Source organism: Podarcis filfolensis, assembly GCF_964270895.1.
Source record: "Podarcis filfolensis genome assembly, chromosome: 9".
In the NCBI taxonomy this organism is placed as follows: Eukaryota; Metazoa; Chordata; class Lepidosauria; order Squamata; family Lacertidae; genus Podarcis; species Podarcis filfolensis.
Window position 1 is genome coordinate 40,505,676 of NC_139610.1, and position 12,810 is coordinate 40,518,485.

At 40.4% G+C, this 12,810-nt stretch overlaps 1 protein-coding gene across 2 annotated transcripts; it reads right to left on the reverse strand.

The window, feature by feature from the left end:
• Positions 1-42: 42 nt before the first annotated feature.
• On the reverse strand, positions 43-12,287 carry TMEM184C (transmembrane protein 184C). Of its 2 annotated transcripts, none has more exons than XM_083631270.1 (10): positions 11,926-12,287; positions 9,270-9,400; positions 9,147-9,183; positions 7,987-8,192; positions 6,532-6,606; positions 4,534-4,627; positions 3,703-3,815; positions 2,625-2,724; positions 1,830-2,001; positions 43-1,671 (listed from the first exon to the last, which is right to left on the reverse strand). In XM_083631270.1, exons 1-10 carry the CDS (start codon positions 12,040-12,042, stop codon positions 1,409-1,411), a joined length of 1,308 nt encoding a protein of 435 aa, XP_083487396.1. In that variant the 5' UTR covers positions 12,043-12,287; the 3' UTR covers positions 43-1,408. The 2 variants fall into 2 exon arrangements, with proteins under 2 accessions (XP_083487396.1, XP_083487397.1); XM_083631271.1 differs by lacking the exon at positions 11,926-12,287 and adding an exon at positions 11,090-11,211.
• Positions 12,288-12,810: the final 523 nt, after the last annotated feature.

Here is a 12,810-nt window from a genome sequence, read left to right on the forward strand (position 1 = left end):
AAGGGTATTATTCGTTCATCTCAACATTGAAGGAGTGCAAAGTAAGAGTTAATAAAATTTTATTTGATTATGTACAATAAAGGCAATGATTTGCCCTTTAACCACTTTAAGGACACACCAAATTTATCCATAAAATATGCAGCCTAGTGAATAAGGCCAAGTATTTACAAAACACACTAGTACTGCAAAAGCACTTGTAGGATGAGTTCACCGTAGCAGCCACAAAACAGTTAAAAACTCAATTCCTGTAAAGGGCACCTGAATGCTAAAAATAGCTTGAGTTCTCTCTGAAGATGCCACTTAATGTAAACCTTGCTGCAGCATTTTATATGAAGGTAAGACAGCAAGCATGCAATGCAGATACAAATGTGAGAATGGGTAACAAGTCCCTTTTGTTGACCAGATGTGCAAGTCCTTAAAACAGTAAGTTGTTACATTCTGTATTAGTATTTCAAAGCTTACTTGATTCTAGATACATTTTTGGAAGGCAAATATACTATAAATTCAAGAATAGTAGGCATTAAAATGGTATCCGCATGATAAGAGGAGCACAGATTAATTGATGAACCATTGGTAATCCTATGAGTTTTTGGAGACAAAAATACAGGAACACTGATCAGTTTTTCAATAAAAAGCCTTGTTTCATTTTAACTCCCTAATTAGAATGCCTTTAGACTCCGAGTTGTATTCAGTTTATCATCAAGTAGTTCTATTAGAACAAGAACTACCACAAACAACAGGAATTCCCCACCTCACCCCGTGCATCCCCTAAATCTGTTTCTTCAATCCTCTGTGACACATCTGGGGAGGGTGTAGAGAGGAGTTCTGTTGCTCTAGTGGTAATCTCTGTGCTAACAGGAAGCAGTAGTAGATTACTACCCTCCAGAGCAACTTCCAGTATGTGAAAGGCCAAGATACACTTAATACATTAACAACAAAATTTAGAACCAATGCAGCATATAATGCTCAAGTCCAAGAACTTCTGCTTAACTGGACTGTGGCACATATATGCCAGTATTGTTAAAAGAATGATTTCATTTACTGCTCCAGCTAAGTTCTCTGGCATGCTGATAAGACAGTATTCTGGGATGGTGCAATTACTTTGAGAGGAGAGTCAACATCACAAACTATCCACCTCTCTCCAATTACAGAGGCAGGTTTTTGAACCAAGCAGCATTGGCTACTCAATTTACTGTAATAATTTAATTATATGACTGGCACCAATAGGCTCTTTCAGTGATAGTTCATAAATTCCCCATTTAAAATTAAAAGCCATTATCTGTTTTGTTTTATGTGCCGCTTGGTGCAGCTGACATTCTTCTGGGAAGAATGAGGTCCCCAAGGCCAAAAAAACCAAACATAGGAGCATCATCCAGGCAAATCCCAAAACATTTGAGAAAAGAGTTGTCTAACTTTCATCCAGAGGCTTCTCTGTTGGAGGATTCTCACTGTCTTCTGCTGATTTACACAAGACATCAGATATTGGTTCAGGAGGCATTGTTGGAGTCAACGTATGCCCAAACCCTTGATAGTGGCCCACAGGTGATGATGGTATTGAAGAAGCAGTAGAAATTGGATCCTGGGTGGACGATGACAGCAAACTTGTATGTTCATTCTGTTCATAATCTTCACCAAAAAACATTTTCCTTGGCTGACCAAAAACTGTTCTTCCTAAAAGGAAGGTATTTAAAAACAAATTATTCTCATAGGTCTGGCACTGCAGTTAATAGAAAAATGACCTAGCAATACGGCTCATGTGGCATCTTCAGAAAACTCAAATGTTTACATCAGTTTTTCCCTAGGGGTGCATTTTTATCCTTCTCACTTACCAACATTGCGAACTTGTTCAGTTACATCTGCCCTGATATCAGAAATATCCCACATTGCAAGAAAAGAATCAAAGCATGATCCTTCTTCAGCTTGCTGCACATAAGGTTTGTAGGAAAAACTGTAGTGATGAGCAATTGCAGCAAAGAACATCTCCACGCAGATAATAAAATCCTGAAACAAAAGAATCCAAACTCAGTCCTATTCAGCCCCACATATGCAACCATGTAATGTATTCCTCGCAGCAGCTCCTTTAGACTTACTTGAAGGCCAATTAACCACAAACTACCTTTTACGGAATAAGAGTATTCCAGAAACTTCATGTGTTTTACACAAGCTTAAACACATAGTGGGACCATCAGCCAAGTCTATTCTCATACTTCGGTTAAATTAGGACAGCAACCCCCAGGCAACCAACTAAATATTTAATTTAGAGTAAATATTGCCTTCTCGCACCTAGTAGAGAAGACAAAAAGCAAAACATGATACTGAAAGGACTGTGCTCATGCAGGCCAATGCGGATGGCATAGCTATTAAGAGTATACTAGTCACACCATTAGAAAACTAGTTTTAAGCGCTTAAATTTACCTGCATATTTACAGATATGTGTTGTAGGCCAGTTTGATCAATGGAGCTGGTTGGCTAGTTACCTGATAACTATTGCTCACTCTCAGTGAAAAAAGTAGCTACATGTATCCATAATGCTTTTGCTTCAAAGACCAATCTGCCCCTTTTATCTATTCCAAAGGATGTAGGGCGCTGGAAGGCTTATGTTTACAAGAGCAGTTCCAACTTACCTGTAGACCAGTTGCCACTGCTTCAACACTTTTCCATTCCCATGTGTGTGTTTCAGAGATAACACCGACTTTCACCAACAATGCAATAAGTGCAGCTTGCCTATACAAAATTGACATTCTTAGAAGAGATTGGGTTATCATCACACAGAAGCTAACACAGCTGAGAGACAGGTTCTGGTCTAAAGTTCTAGTGAGCTTTTATTGTAAGGTTAGAAAAAAGAAAAACAATCTGTGAAAGATACTAAGATCACAAAGCCGATCAAATAAAACGCTAGAAATATGAACTTGCAAGCCCTGTGGCCATTATGCTCACACAGGAACAGTGAATGTGCATCACCCACAAAAAAGGAACTTCCATGCAAACTGTAGTGCTAGGCTAAGAGGTGTCTCTGGAAAGAGATGAAAGATGATCTGTCAGTATGGAGAAAGGTTTCAGCGTAAACTGGAAATCTGTGCTAAAACTTTAGAATGAATTAGATAAAAGAGAGCTAAAACTTTGGTTGTACCCTTAGCTATTTTGAAGTTACATGAAAATGTTTTTAAACACAAAACTTTTTTTAAAAAACACCACGACAATTTTAAGCACAGAAGAAGGCTGGTCTTTTCACTATTGTACAACACCTTGCATGGGTGAATCCAGTTTGCTATAGAGAGCCAATATGGTGCAGTGTTTAGAGTGTCAAACTAGGATCCAGGAACCCAAGGTTCAAATCCCTGCTCAGTTATGAAGCTCCCTGAGCGACCTTGGGCCAGTCAGTGTCTCACAGCCTAGCCTACCTCACAGGGTAGTTGGAAGGATAAAATGGGGGGGGGGGGAGAGAACCACGTACATCATATTGAGCTCCCTGGAAATGATAAAGGTGGCTATAAATGCACACACTTATTTGGGAGTAAGCCCCAAAGAGATTTACTTCCAAGTAAACATGAACAGGATTGTGCTGTTAAGCAATTTAAATAAAAACAGAAACAAGACTTATTATATTACTATTTGTTTTCAGACAAACACTTAAGTATCCATATGCATTTAGACATGTGCACAACAGGTTTTACACAAAAAAGCTTACAACACTCCACTTACCAAAAAGAAACAAAAACCACCATCTTTACACACAGAAATTTCCCTACAGGTTTGATTGGGTTTAGTTCTTCCCGCAGTACTTTATAGAACAACACAAGGCAGTACATGGCAAACTAGAACAGAGGGATAGAAATGTTTAGCAATTTGCAGTGGGAACACACAGAACTCCTACATTTCATCAATACCAACAATGCCCCGGAACATATCAAGCCAATTCAATTCTTGTTCCAAACAGTTAAAAACATCTATGGCTAGGCGGTCAAAGCTCAGTGCCAAAGCACATGCATATCATGCAAAATATCACAGGTATAATCACTGACTTCTCCATCTAGACCTGGGAAGGACACCTGTCTCAAACCCCAGAATGCTGCTGCCATAAGCTTCCTTTATTCCCAAGTATATTTCTCTGTTTCTTTCTGCAAAGAGAAGGAAGCCACCACTTTGCTGAAGCTAAGCACATCTTGGTCTGATCAGTGCCTGGATGGGTGACCACTAGGGAACCACATGTATATCACTGTAGGTTTCATGATGGAAAATACATGGGATATAAATATAAAGCAGTATCATCCCACCTTTCAGAGTCTTCAGGGCAGCCTCTAAAACCGATTAAATAGATGTACAATAACACAATAAAATCCATAGCACCATATTTAGAACCAAAGTTAAGTTCTCACATAATCTTAATTTTCTATGTGTAATGTATGTAAAGATAAAAGCACCTAATCAAAAATATGTTCTGCATACCACAATTGTTAAGATCTTTAATTTTTTAAAAATAAAACACTTAAATATCACTCCAAAGAGAAAGAAAACTCAAATTCTGTTACTCACAAGCTGGGAGATATTGTTGAAAAAAACCAAATAGGTCCAAGCATTTTTGAAGCTAAAGTTTCCTTCATCGTATACACCAACCAATTCACATATTCTGAAAGAGTTTAATACAAAACATTGCTCAGAAAATTCAGGAGCTATGGTTGCATTCCTCCACACAGGAGTTCTATTCTATTCAATTGTTCAGTTCAAATGTCATGTTAAACCATCATGTAAAACTAACTATGGGTGCACTAGTGCATGCTGCTCTGAAGTTCCCACAGTTATCCTCCCGTTGCTGCTACAATGCAGATTTAAAAAGCCAGAGTTTGGCATGTTATCTGAACCCAGACAACAGTTTGTTTCTGCCAAACATACCATGAGTGGTAAGCCAAGACCAAACTTTGGTAGACCTTATGGATATGCAGCAGGAAGAGAAGTTCTTTTTGTACAAGAGGGACATAACAATTGGATATCACTCAAAGAATTAAAACCTGATTAATATAAATTACTGTATTAGAGAAAAATTACTTTGGGGATGGTTATGCATAGTAAAGCATGGGAGGAAACACCATCTTTTAGATTACTTAAGCTCCACTTTAGAAAAAGTTTATAGTTGATTGTCTACATGAACAATTGTCTTTAAGGTTAGAAGACAGAGACCGGTGTAACAGCACAGCTATCCAAACCAAAAAAAGAGTGAAAAGAAGAGCAAAGTAGTGATGTTAAATTCTCAAGAATAATCTTTTGGAGAATATTCTTGAGAATATTCTCGATTAATGAGATATTAGAGAATTTTCATTTAAATAATAATAATAATTTTTATTTATACCCTGCCCTCCCCAGCCAGAGCCGGGCTCGGGCAGCTAACACCAATAAAATCACAGTAAAAACATAATGGGGGGGGGCAATTTAAAATACAGGTTAAAATGCAATTTAAAATGCAGCCTCATTTTAAAAGTAGCCGATAAATCAAGACCATAAGGGGAGGGAAACATAAGGGTCAGACTGAGTCCAAACCAAAGACCAGCTCTGTCTTGCAGGCCCTGCGGAAAGATGTCAAGTCCCGCAGGGCCCTAGTCTCTTGTGACAGAGCGTTCCACCAAGTTGGGGCCAGTACTGAAAAGGCCCTGGCCCTAGTTGAGACCAATCTAATCACCTTGCGACCTGGGATAATTAGTTAATATACATGTTTATTCATGGGTAAACTTGTTCAGATGGCAACCAAAAACTGTACAGATACTTTTATTCAATGGGGCAATGCAGTGAATTCACATTCTTTGATTTTTTTGCACCAAACTTGAAATTGAAAATTCAAGTAAATTCAGTAATAGGCTATCTTGTGCTTCGAACAGCTTTAACACTTAATAACTATATGCATCTGACTAAAACACAGCTTGATAAACAAAACTATATGCATACATATAAAAAAGAAACCATTAACATTAAATATATTAGCATTATATGATAATATATTTCACTATGTCAATCTCTGGTAAATGGCACTGTGTACCACTGAATGGCACTGCAAAAACCAGTTACTGGCACTAGAAATTTCAACTGTTTAAATCAAGGTCACCTCACATGCTGTTACACATAGGCCTAGGTATTTTAAGTGTATAAAAAATTAAAGCTACTTTCTGTAAAAAAAATATATCAAAAAATCACACTGTATGGCCAAGGGTATCGAATTGTTAAGAATAACGTCACACCAAAATAGAAAAAAGGTTATTACATAGAGCTGAAATACATACAAATTCAAATGTTCATCAAATTAAATGAATAGCATTTTTAAAACTAAAAAAAAAACTACTTACACTGGCAATATCACAGCCTGACTTATTATTTACTACATTTTTTAACGTGGGTTGTAAAACTGGTTCTTACATTAGAATTTACAGTTTGTAGAGAATATTCTCCGGAGAATTTTCTAGCAGATAATAGTGTCACCTCACATCACCAGCAAAGTGATACATCTATATATAGCATTTTGAGGCTAAAATATTTCTTCATACTTACAAAGCAATAATAGTGGTGAATGGTCTGACCACTGTATACTGTAAAACACCAAGCTTGCACCTGAACAACAGCACCCTATGAAAAAGACACAGACTGAGTTCAGTTCATTCAAAGCTGCAACACAGACAACCATATATTCTACTTTTACTGTAAATGTTAGCATCCAGAACTCTCATTTCACACAACAAAGTTCCTGTATATCACAAAGACTAACTCAGAATATAGCTGAAACTCTTTATGTAATATATTCTGGGGGGAAACTTACAGAGTTAAATACAACTGCTAGCAACAATACACTAACATTTACATACCATTGTGCTTTTCAATCAAAACACTTTAAAAATGTTAAGTCATAGTTAATAATGTGTCCTAGACATTTTCTTCCTGCAACATCTTTATAGACTAAACTATAACTGATGGATTAAATAATCACCATTTCATACGGGAATATTTCTAATACTTTATCTTACATTATTTCAATATATTTTCCCACTTCTACAGCTCTACCATGTGGAAAAACACAGGCACCTGTAGAGTTCTATCTTATCAGTATCCTATACAAATTGCAGAGATGCTGTTTTGCAGCCAGATCCAGCAAGTTAACAGGATGGCTACATCCCTGCCTAACTAATAATTATTACTTTTAGGTTCTAACCATCACACAGATATTTAATGAGCTGTATGCTGCTATTTATCAAAATATGTTGATGGTATCTCACCTTTCAAAGACACAGCTGCATAATACACATTAACTTTTGGCATTTATAGTTTCAAAGAAACTTGTTACAAGTCTTGAATTTCAACTGCACACCTTTTATTGGAAGGGTTAAAACTAGAATAGAAACTTTGGCAAAACCTTCATCTTAATTGTAGTCAAGACGTTCTGTCTTATTTCTTCATATCCTGTTGTGTCCTTTCAATCAAAGAGTCCAGACATTAATCATCATTGAAAGGCTACCTTGCTGGGAGAGAGACTGCACCAACAAGGAAACTTGGGTCATTTTGTTCCTTCCCAGGGAAGGCTGCCATATGATGGCACTACAAAGGTGCATTCTCCATCCTGTTGCATTCTGGAATAGAGAAAGCAGCAGCCCCCATCGAAAGCTACCACAAGTCAGGGGGAGAAGCTAAGTGAGCAGTCAATCCCTGAAATCTTAACTGCTGTACAGTACTACCCTACAGCATTCACTCATTCTTTTAGAGCAGTCAATGAAGCTACCAACTGCTTCTGGGGAAAACAAATCCTTTTGATTCACTAACAAGTCCTATTTTCAGGAAGCAATTTCCCGAAGTATTTTTTAAAAATGTGTTTTTCAAGAACTCTTTGGAGCATCAATGGAAACTAGTGCCACATATAGCAAAAAAAAGTGTGTTAAATCTTACACGAATCCAAGAGGTAATATCCATAATGACATGAACATAAGCTTTGAAAAAAGAACGGTATGATGTACTCACTCTCCCATAGCCCATGGTGGACAGCAACACAATGGTGGTAGATGCCTTTGCTGATCTTTGGCTTCTAGGATTAACACTAGATTTGGATACCGATTGGTCAGGTAATTTGAAAGGAAGACCATGAAGTTATAGATGACATACGCTTCATAGCATTCTCTACAAGTATCCACATATATTGCAATACTGGGATATTTCAATGCTATCCACTATTAAAGAAAAAGACATTAGATTAGACACACATGCACTGCAGTTTACACTGAGATTCCATTCTATTACATTTTCTTTCGAAATATTATTGTTTGCCAGTATAAAAATTAAATAAATAATTTACAGAACTCTGTGCTGCAGTTAAACATTCAATAATTAAGAAAGGCTTATAGCTCAATCCTATGGTTTAACTAAATTAACCCTAACCCTAACCCTAAATGGGACGTACTTCCCAATATATTCTTTAGAGCCTGTATTTGCTGTTGCAAACAAGGCAAACAGTGTTACAAAACAAAGCAAACAATGAGCTAGTACTCTGCAAAACAAAAGCAACATGCTCTGTATATAGGCCTTATGGTTCACATTAGATACAAATATGTACTTGTCTACTTTCAGTTGCATTACGTCTTATTTTCCAGTGAATTAATGCTCAGCGAGTTGTACAGTGGTAGCTCTGTTTGCGAACGGGATCCATTCCGTAGGCCCGTTTGCAACGTGAAAAGTCCGCAACCTGAAGCGCCATATCTGCGCAGGTGCGTGGCATGATTTGGAGCTTGTGCGCATCCGCGAAGCGCGATTTGGCGCTACTGCGCATGCGAGAGCAGCGAAACCCAGAAGTAACCCTTTTGGGTACTTCCGGGTTGCCGCAGGATGCAACCTGAAAAAACATAACATGAAGCAAACGTAACATGACCCACTGAAATCAGCGTGCTTCAAACCATCAACACAGAGTATGACTTACTGGATGAAACTCCAGAAAAGCAACATATTAACAAATGCCTCAATCACACACATCTGGGCTTCTGCCAGGAAACCTTAATGGAAATGAGGTTACAATTTTACAAAAAGGTTGTATCGTGTGAAAAATCACAGTATGAGAAGTTCGTTAGATTATTCAACTGGTTTCTAGAGCAAGAATTCAATAATCCCAAAAAGAGAGAAAAAATACTTACGCTGTCTAGGCTGTAAATTGGCACCATCCATAGAATCCTGTCATAAGAAAACACATTTGCAATTAACCAAGTGTTTGTATTGCTAATATGGAATAACCAGCAGAAGCATATATGATAGGTTACCTTATTATTGGTTTCTGTAATTCAGGTTGAGTATAATGAACTAAATGTTGCAATATTCCCCAAAGAGATATTGGTATTGTCATCAATAAAAATATCCCAGCAATAAACCATGCCTTGGTATGGATTCCAACCTTGAACAACACAAAAAAGAAGAGCACAAGCACAAGAAATTACAGTAGGAAATTTGAGAACCAATGACAGTAAAACCGATAAAGCAGTCCATAAATCGCTTTCTCTGAAGCAGCAGTACTATATTTAATGGCTCTTCTCTTCCAAGAGCAGAACATGCGTTAATAATTAAAACATATAGTATTTTTGCATTATTAGACTCAAAATTTAAAGTGTGGTTAGCTACAACAGCTGCTACAACTTCTTTTAGATCCAAATATCTAACACACACAGTTCTAACCAAGAATCAAGTTAGGAACACTTAGAAGAGCAACTTGCAGCAGAAGAGGTTCCTTCACTTCTACACTAAGATTTAAGTTAGTAATACACATACTGCTAAATGCCAAGAACCTGGTCCAGATCTTTCCATAACACACTTCTTAGTAGTTTAAGGGAAAATGCATGTATACCATCTTGTTTGCAATGGGCAGCTCTAATATGCATCATTAGAGTGCTTATTTTAGTGTGTGTTTTATGTATGCATCTTCTTAAATGTTACTGTAAACATTTAAATGTGAGGAGCCATTTTTCCTTGTGTCATGTAAAGCAGCCACAAGGACAGGGTGCATAAAGACACCTACAGCCTGTTTCTTCTTTATACCTTTCTGTCTAAGCAACAGATGATTGGGAATAGTTAGCATCACCAGAAACCTTTATACTTACAGATCCAGCCTGTGAGCAACCTTGTTATTTGAAGGCACAGAAATATCTGCAATAGTTCACTAAACAATTAATTAAACTTCCAAGCCTTACATAAGAGTAACAGGGATTCCCTGGTAGTCGCCTACTTTAAATATGGAAATGCTAAAGGGGGATGCAGGAGCACAGAGATTCAAAGAATGTCTTGTGGTACAGGGAATGGGTACTAGCGCAGGTGTGTTTTACTTAAGTGCCAGTCCACATGGACTAGCAAATGTGAAGACAGAAATTACCATAACTCACATGTAGATTGAAGGTGTTAAGATTCATTATTCTGTATTCTTTCACTTGCAGAAGGCATCACTTTGCATCCATCACTTAGTGCCACAAGTTAGACAATGTGGTGCCCTCCAGATTTCCAGACTACACTCCCATCAGTCCCAGCCAGCTTGACCAATGGCAAAGGATGACGAGAGATGTAGTCCAACACATCTGGAGAGCACTACATTGTCTGCCTCAGAGTAAGACCCACACCAACCAAATGATGTCCATTAACAGGCAAATGCACCATCTACCTGCCTGACTCTTTGGATTAAACCCTTCCCTGTCATAATGATCTTATGTCAAGTAAGTCTCTCTTGTGAGAGATTCTGGAAATGGAAGACAGGAGTATACACACCCCTGGCTTCTGGATTAGCTTGAAGTTACTCCTTCTAACTACCTTCCCCTCCCCGGCCAACTTGTCCATGCACTAAGAAACAAACTGTTCTTTAAGCGTGGGAGCTACTGTTTGGTTGCTGTTTTTGAATCCTGTTTTTGAAAGATGAACCCTGTTCATCTGTTTGTGTGTTTTCATAAACTCCTTTAGCCTCATATGAACTGCTCTGAGTGGGATGGTAATGAACTAAAAACATGAATATAGCATCTTCCTATGTGGCACCGCCTACCCCCATGAAAACCTGAATTTGTTGTAATCTTTAGTACATCGTACAGACAAGAGAAATCCCCTTCACCTGCTGACACTCTAGTCCTCTCCACTGATGCTCTTGCTGTCTCACTATAGGGTGCTGGCCTTCGCAACAGCTCCAGATGAGTATTTATGTAGATATCTGTATTTCTGGACTTCCTCCTACTTGCTCCCTATGTAGCAAACATCGCATTTAGGTTACCTGCTAACCATTCTTACTTGAGCTCTGCAACCCAAGATGACCCTAGGATACATATGCCCTTCCAGAAGCGAGTTGGGCTGCAGAGTTTTGACAGGATGTGTCAATCCTCTTTCTTTTTTCTTTTTCTCGTTTTAATTACTGCTGTTATTTATTTTCACGGTGCAGAAGATAACTTTTGAGAAAACCATTGTTAGAACAACCCTCTTTCTTGACCTCACCTCTGAACCAGGCAACACTTGCTGGAGGTTCTCTTTTTCCTTTCTGAAAGGGCAAAGGATACTTGCAAAACATACCTAGAATAATGCCCACGGTGACACGTCTGGCTTTATCTTGGAAGGGCAGCTGGGGCCTACAATGGCGGGTGATTCATCATCATCATCCCTCAAGGCCAGAAACCATCGGGATGGAGAGCAGGGGGGACACGTGACACATTCACCTCCAGCACCGTCCGTTGTTTCTTTTGCGTGTCCCTCCTAAGCCTAGAGCGCGAAGCGCATTCCCACATGACGCACGTTCCATGTTGTGCGCGGAAGAAGCGCGTTTCAGGACGGCGTTAAGACTGTCAGCAAAGCCGAGCGCATGTGGGAGACCCGAGGGAGCGGGGTCTGCGTTTGCCCCTCTTCCCCCCATTCCCACCCTGGGCCGCCTCTCTCCGCCCCCCGGCGCCGCTCCGCCCTCACCTCCAGCTTCTGCAGCTCCCACACGCAGAGCGGCACGGCCAGCAGCAGCCCCACGACGTAGACCGTGGCCACCAGAGGCCGGATCCAGCGCCGCCAGTTCCCGCAGGTGCACGGCATGGTGGTGGGTGGCGGGGCTGCGGAAGGTGTCTCTCGGCGCCGCCTCAAGGACCCGACGGGCCCGCCCCACACCGCCGGCGCCGCGGAGCGGAGAGCATCGCTGCCGCCCTCACGGACGGACGCCCCTCCCTCCCTCCGCAGCCACCCCTGGCGGGCGAAGCCAAGAGAGGAGGGGGGAGGCAGGAGGAAGGACGCCCGTCCGCAGCCGACTCGCCGGCCACGCTCCGCCCCTCTTCCCCTACCCAAAGCCGCAGGGTGAGCGGAGCCACGCCCACCGCCGCAGCATAAGACCAAGCGCTGCTTCCGGCGCCTCAAAGTAAACAACCCGCCCCTTGCCGGAACCGACGCCGGATTGGGTAAACCGCGAGGTGGCAATCAAGTGCTTCTCTCTTGCCCATCGACGCAAGTGCGTCTCGACAGGGGAGGGTTAGGTAGATGCGAGGGACTTTTGGGCGTTCGCATCGCAGCCGCGAGCCTCTACGCCTTTCCTCTGTGCGAATGGTGCAAGCCTGCGCATTGCTGAGCGTTGGAGAAGAAGCTTTTAAATATGGGGTTTAGTTAAGCAGCGTTTGCACTAGGAAAGCAGTCACAAGAGAAGGGGTTTACAAAAACACGTTGCTGAGCACGATAAAAAAACACGATTCTTAAGCCTCGCGCTTTACTTTTTACTTTCCCGCTACCTGAGAATGATAAACGCCAGAGTTGGGACAAGAAGGAGCCTTTTGTGTTTCGTTTCAGGCTTGCAAGCCGATATTGTGACGCCTCATA

Bases quoted from the DNA above. Each gene is read 5' to 3' on its own strand.
- TMEM184C (XM_083631270.1), bottom strand. From the start codon at position 12,042: ATGCCGTGCACCTGCGGGAACTGGCGGCGCTGGATCCGGCCTCTGGTG. The intron at 2,725-3,702 runs GTAAGTGGAGTG...AATTTTGTATAG, and splicing joins GTGGTTTTTGTTTCTTTTTG to GCAAGCTGCACTTATTGCAT. The intron at 2,002-2,624 runs GTAAGTTGGAAC...CTTTTGTTTCAG, and splicing joins CAGTGGCAACTGGTCTACAG to GATTTTATTATCTGCGTGGA.